Genomic DNA, 6,595 nt, shown 5'->3' on the forward strand with positions numbered 1-6,595 from the left:
ATTTTTAGCTTATTTATCATATACTTATCATATAATGGTGACTTAGAGTGTTTAAAACATGATATTGTTAATTTCGCACAGTAATGGGTTAAACCTGTGCATTTTGTTCAAAAATATTTGAACCTAACGTTGAACCTAACCAAAACTATCCCAGAATATGTTCTTGATGTTTAGATGCATATGCTTGATTACTTAAAATACATTTCAAATGTCAACGTTTAAAAATTATAAACTGTCATTACATCTGTTTTTCTCCCATATACGTCCACTATTCAGATTGCCTCAGGGAACCCAAACGCATGGACAATTTTAGATGACTTCAGTGTATACGATATTTCGTGTAAATGTGATTCCTCTTCTGTGGCCATGCGTGAAATCATTAAGATGTTTGACTTTAACTCTCACAGTCTTCATTGCTCTTGCTCTTGAGAACGCTACATAAAGCTGGCCATGAGTAAAGCATGGCTTTGGTAAATATATGCCAACTCTATCAAAAGTCTGACCTTGAGCTTTATTTATTGTCATTGAGTATGAGAGGCGAACTGGGAACTGAGTGCGATGAAGAACAAAAGGAATATTGGCATCGCTAGGTTTCAGTTTTATCCTTGGGACAAGTACTCTCTTATGAGCGTGAGAACCGCTGATTATTGATGCCTTGATGCTGTGCTCGTGAAGCTGAATGACCTCTAGTCGAGTGCCGTTACACAATCCTTGAGTTATGGAGAGGTTTCTCAGTAGCATAATTATTGCTCCAATTTTCAAATTCAACCTATGAGGAGGCATGCCAGATGGAGTGAGAGAATTAATTAATTCCATTAGATAATGTTGTGCTTCCTCGTCATTATCGCAACTTACAGAATCAGTACTGATGTACGTTTTATTTTCTGTTGGCAACATTCTCAAAATTTCCTCATTGACCGCAAAGCATTCAGAATTCTTTGGAGATAGGATTACTCTTGCTTTCATCTCTTCAGCCGTACAGTTGTCAAACACCTCCGATATCAAAGAGCCATTACATGTGCACATTTCAGGAATGTCAATAACATCTGCAGCCACTTCATCAAGAGAACTCTGGAGTGATCCATTGCCCATTTGCAGAAACCATCTTGAAAACTCCTGTTCATTTGAATTTGCTCTCATGTTCTGTGTGAGGCTCATGTGATGAAAGCTGTGCCATAAGTCTGAGCGTTTGAGGCACCCATCTAGCACAGCAGCAGGAGGAGCTCTCGCGACAACCGGAAGTACTTGTCTGAAGTCGCCTCCAAGTAAGACTACTTTACCACCAAATGCAGTGTGGGTGTTCATTATATCTTTCAAGCATTTATCAATGGCTTTCAGCGCATAGCATGAGATCATAGAAGCTTCATCAATAATGAAGACTTTAACTTGCATCAGAAAGTTTCCTTGCTCAGAGTTCGGTGGCACATAGCAGACACTTGTTTCGCTTAGGGGAACCGGAAGCTTGAATATACTGTGCAAAGTTTTGCCGCATTTCAGCAGTGTTGCAGCAATACCAGTCCAAGCAAGAGTGTTTGTCTTAATGTTGTTAGCGTTAAGGTATTCATATAACTTGTTGAAAAGATAGGTTTTTTCCTGAACCACCGGGTGCATCCACATAAAACAATCTATTTTATGTTTGCTCACCTTGCTCAACAGAGAAGGCACTTGCAACCACAGCATTGAATATCTGCCTCTGTTCAATATTAAGAGAAGTCACATCTATGTTAGAGTTTCCAACATCTCCTTCATGTCCAGGAAGATCTCCAACTGGTTCAGACAGACCAAACATGTTGCAATTCATGCTATTTTCCATGAATAAGGTATTCAGAAAGTGGAGAGCTACATTTTTAGCAGTTATGTTATCATATCTAAGCAGCAGATCTTCGATCATAAAATGCTTATTCTCATTCCATAAATGCAGAGCATTCATGGGCTGGTTGAAGACGCACATCGTGGAAAACATGGATAATAGTTGTCGTGGCATCTGATGAGCTGCTGCTTCTGTCAAAGCTTCCTGCAATGCATTGTCATTCTCAACCAGGCGCAGTCTGATGCATGCGCCTTTGAAGGTGGCCATTTCTTGACCATCGATTGTCTTGAAATCGCTGAATGAAGTCGCTCCGGGGACATGAAGGAGCAACATCCTCAAATAAAATTTTTCTTCATTTCGAGGACTTGCAGAGTACATTCTGGTTAAAATGTTGCTGAATCTAATTCGCCGTGTCCACTTTGTTGTTTGTTTGTTGAAGACATAATGCTCAGGTACAGAACAATAGAAAATATTTCTTGCATTCTCATCTGTTTGATTGAGCTTGAACCAAGCTGTCAATTGTGTGTCACGTTCTTCTGCTCTTGCTGCCGCCTGTCTTTGATTCCCTTCTCTATAGTAAACATGCTGCTCATCAGGCAAATGTACAGCCAAGCGATAAACTGTGGGATTGAGCATGCATTTTTAACTCCGACAATCTCCAAAAGCCCTCTGGAGGAGACACATATCTACATGACAAAAACTGTTTAACTTCATTGTGTTCATGTATTCCAGTGGGCTCATTATTCTCTAAAACATGTCTGATTTCCATGTTTGCACAATCGTGACCTTTATATATATATTTGAATAAATATTTTACGCTTTTCACCGACGAACACACTTCAACATTAATATGGGCATTGTATTTTTCAAGTAGATACTTATTGTATGGGACAACGAATCTGTTGTCAACCTCATGAGTGCCAACTTGTACCTTTTCTCCATTGTTTCTCCGTCTGTACACTGGATATCCGGATACATTTGTATTCGTTTCTTCAAGGAAATCTTTTGGAAATTTTTTCTCACATGTTCCATCGACCATGCACACAGAATTAGGATTTGATATCCCACATGGACCACAGATCATCAATGTTCTCACGCATTCTCTCAACTCTGGGTAGTCTAATGAAGGTATTTCAGCACAAAGCATCTCATCAATTTGTTCTCTTGTCCTCAGTTTGCCTTATTCTCGCAGCATTACCAAAAGGTGGCAATGTGGTAGACCGCGCTTTTGAAATTCAATGACATAGATATGAGCAACTGGAACACCAAATATATGTCTATCCTTGATATCAATCAAAAGTTCCTTTAGGTGCATGTTATAAACTCGTGCAACTGAATCTGGCCTGTTTTGTGTTGTTTCATGCGATCCAAGGTTCTCTGTGATTTCTCGACACTTTGGGTTACACGTATATGTCAAGAAAATATCTGGTTTTCCAAATTTGCAGACGATCGCCATGGCATCTTGATATGCTTGTTGCATGTTTCTCGGACTTTCTGTGAATGTACAGGGCAAAATGACTGGAACACCTGCCTCTTGATGCTCATTCTGTCTTGCTAGGTTATCCATGAGACCCGAATAAAGTGCCACTCTTAATTGTGTTTGGTTATTTTGAATGAAGTTCAGACGGCATCCCTCCACCTTCACATAAGCGTCAACAATATATTGTTGCAATAATTTTCCAGCTCGATGCAAAGCACTAAAGAGATCTCTGATTGCTAGCCGGTATGAGTAAAACTCTTGCATGGTGAATTTGGTGCGAACACGAGTTTGGCGTTGTGCCACATGAGCCATTTGTATATGCCATCCCGATTCTCCATTCGGAAAGAGAAGAGGATAAACCATGGGATCAAGATGGCAAGATATGTAAGCAATCCTCTCCCCCTGTTGACCTATGAGATAAACAATGATATCACGATGTACTGGAGGTGCACCATCATCACCAACGAATATGGCTGCAATCTCATTGCCTGATGGGTTGTTGTATATCCTTCTGTCAGGGCCAGGGATGAAGTGCATGGTTACTTGTCTTGGTGGCACGTTCTCAATTGCAGCTCTCTCTTGTTCTTTTTGTTCAATATCCCTCATATTGTGGTATGCTGCTGCATAAGGATTATTAATCAGTGCTTCATTTATCTTTTGATAAACAAACACTAAACAGTTAGCATTTTCTGGAGCATTTACTCTATTGTGTATGCCTTATTGGTTCTATGATGTACAGCTGGCCATATCTTCTCCCCTCAGGATCATTTGCATGGAGGTTGCTTGCGTAGTGGTAAGTTTGACCTTGTAAACAGAAACAATAGGGTCCACGTCCTGGAGGGGGTCTAATATTGGCACCAAAAGATGCAAAAGCAAATGCAGAATTATAGTTGCTTATATTCTGCCTGAAATTTGCACCCTCGGCATTGTTGGCATCAAATAATAATCTTAAATTTTCGGGGTAATCTTGTAAGGGGGGTAGCATTACTTTTACGTTATGACAGTAATTTAGTTGTTCTCTTTGGAATCTTAAGGCTCTGCAAAATTGACATCGGACATCCATGGCCCCAATGTAATATATTTGGCGTTCCATATTGTGGGCATTTCTATGACGTTGAACTCTATTTCGCTCATTTTCAAGATGATTTTGGCGCTCTTGTTGCTACATATTATTTCTTCTTACATGGTCCCTGTTTCTCATGTTTTCTAGAAATTGCTGTCTTTCTTCCATATTCATATTATTTCTTCTTACAAGGTCCCTGTTTCTCATGTTTTCTAGAAAGTGCTGTCTTTCTTCCATATTCATATTATATCTTGTTTCGTGGTCTTTGTTTCTCATGTTTTCTAGAAATATTCATATTATTTCTCCTTACGTGATCTCTATTTCTCAAATGGTCAAGATGTAATTCTCGCTCATCCTGGCTCATATTTCGCCTTTGCTGTTGCATTCTTTGTCTGCTCGATCACGGATTGATTGTCTTTCCTCTTCTCGCAAACGCTGTCGTCTGATTCTCTGTCTCTCTCTTGCTGCTTCTCTTTGCTGTGTTCTTCTCTCATCCATTGCTCTAGATGGGCCAAACGGTCCGTGTTTAATATGTCAATAATAAATGAATTTTCTTTTTTCTCTCTCTCTCCCTTGAGCGTTCTCTTTTTTCTCTCTCTGGCTGGGTTGGCAGACGATTATATTTGAAGCCAAATTTTTCAGAGAAAAAAGCAAAGAAGGTCAAATTTAAAAGCGCAGGCACATGTTTAAAGTAAAAAAGGCTAACAAAAAGCCAAATTGAAAATTAAAGGAAAATTGACTATATCGAAGTTGTTGACTTTCAAGGGACAAATTTGGAAAAAAAAAGTCAAACAGAAATTCTGATGGCCAAACTACTTTTAAAATGAAGCCAACCTGGCAACCCTGAGCTCTGCCTTGAGCGTTCGTTTTATGTGTAATCCGCTATTCCAGAATAAAATCTTCTCAACCAATCAAATTTGCCGGAAAGTGTGACACACATAGATAAATAGATAGTTACAAGCGTATTAATATATAGATATTTTATCTGTATATTACACTAATCCTAGTAATTTAATTTTTGTTTAAAAAATAATATAGTTATTGATAGTATTTTATAATATACTAGCGGGGGTATTCGGCGTTGCCCGAGTGTTTGTTTCCGGCACCGGGGGGTAAAAATGTTATGGTAGGTAAGTAGGAAGGATCAAACCCGGAGTCATGAGTAAAAGTAGGAAAATAAAGTGTGAAAAAAAAAACAAAACATCTGCAACGTTAACAGTTCGGCCACCAAGAAAAGTCCATTCCAGTTGTTTAGGAAAAAAAACAAAAAAAAACGACTACGGTAGGTCGGCGCGAACGTGAAACTATAACGTGAATTGTCCAGCACGCTAACCACTACGCCACAGAGCACTGCAGCTTAGTTTAGTGATTTTAAATAACTTCACATGAAAGAACTACGAAGCCAAACCGGTGTTCTCTTCTCAACTGTTCCTTGTGAACGATCCCCAAACGGTGTTAAGTGGTGGCAGGGGGAGGAGGAATTTATTAGAGAGAACATATTTTACCACTTCCATTGATCTTAACCGATTTTGGCCGTGACTTCTCAGCAGAAAAAAGTATAGAAATCTAAGATTATCGAGGAATTTGAGAAATAATAAGCCTATAACACACCTCAGATATTGTTCTGCCGTTTGTGTATCTTTCTGCCGTTTGTGCATATTATATTTGTATGAAATATCTTGATTTTTAATCCTATTAAGGTCAAAATCCGACGCGAAAAAATGAGTTCATTTTATTTATATAGAGATAAGGAATCTATACTAAATATTGTATCTATATGTATTAATTTATTTTAATAAATTATTCATAACGGTGTGGGAAATGTGATTCTACTTATGTTAGCTATTAACAGTTGTGAGATTTTGAATTTTTATAAAGAGAATCTATTTGAGATAATATATACATTTAAGTAAATGTATATTGCCTTCTCGCGCAAACAAGGCACAGTGCGACTATGATTTAGGGGGATACTATCTGGGAAATAATTTGCATATATATTATATATGAAGTTGTGCAGAAAGATGTCTTTTACGCAACCCTTGAACCTATGCATCTAAGTATATTAAGGGAAGTAGACTGAAGAGAAGTCAAAAGCCTGTTAGTCCAAGGAAATACATCATTTAAGTAGATTTTCTTGCATTTAAGAATCTTTAATATAAAGTGGTGAGATTTTGCTGTTTGTCGGGTTCGTTTGAGCTTTTTATGTCGAAGAGCTTCAGTTGGCTTTAGTTCGTCGGAGACT

The 6,595-nt window shown here is 38.4% G+C and overlaps 3 protein-coding genes across 3 annotated transcripts; all 3 read right to left on the bottom strand.

The window, feature by feature from the left end:
* Positions 1-309: 309 nt before the first annotated feature.
* Positions 310-1,611, bottom strand: LOC145283878 (ATP-dependent DNA helicase Pif1-like). The gene has a single exon (XM_080132985.1). It carries the CDS (start codon positions 1,609-1,611, stop codon positions 310-312), a length of 1,302 nt encoding a protein of 433 aa, XP_079989111.1.
* Positions 1,612-2,990: 1,379 nt separating this feature from the next.
* Positions 2,991-3,896, bottom strand: LOC145283879 (uncharacterized). Its single transcript, XM_080132986.1, has one exon. The coding sequence runs from the start codon at positions 3,894-3,896 to the stop codon at positions 2,991-2,993; it is 906 nt and encodes a 301-aa protein (XP_079989112.1).
* Positions 3,897-3,993: 97 nt separating this feature from the next.
* On the bottom strand, positions 3,994-4,383 carry LOC145283880 (uncharacterized). The gene has a single exon (XM_080132987.1). The coding sequence runs from the start codon at positions 4,381-4,383 to the stop codon at positions 3,994-3,996; it is 390 nt and encodes a 129-aa protein (XP_079989113.1).
* Between the last annotated feature and the right edge of the window lie 2,212 nt (positions 4,384-6,595).

The sequence above is a fragment of the Euprymna scolopes genome, chromosome 8, assembly GCF_053919585.1.
Source record: "Euprymna scolopes isolate OS-2025 chromosome 8, ASM5391958v1, whole genome shotgun sequence".
NCBI lineage: Eukaryota > Metazoa > Mollusca > Cephalopoda > Sepiida > Sepiolidae > Euprymna > Euprymna scolopes.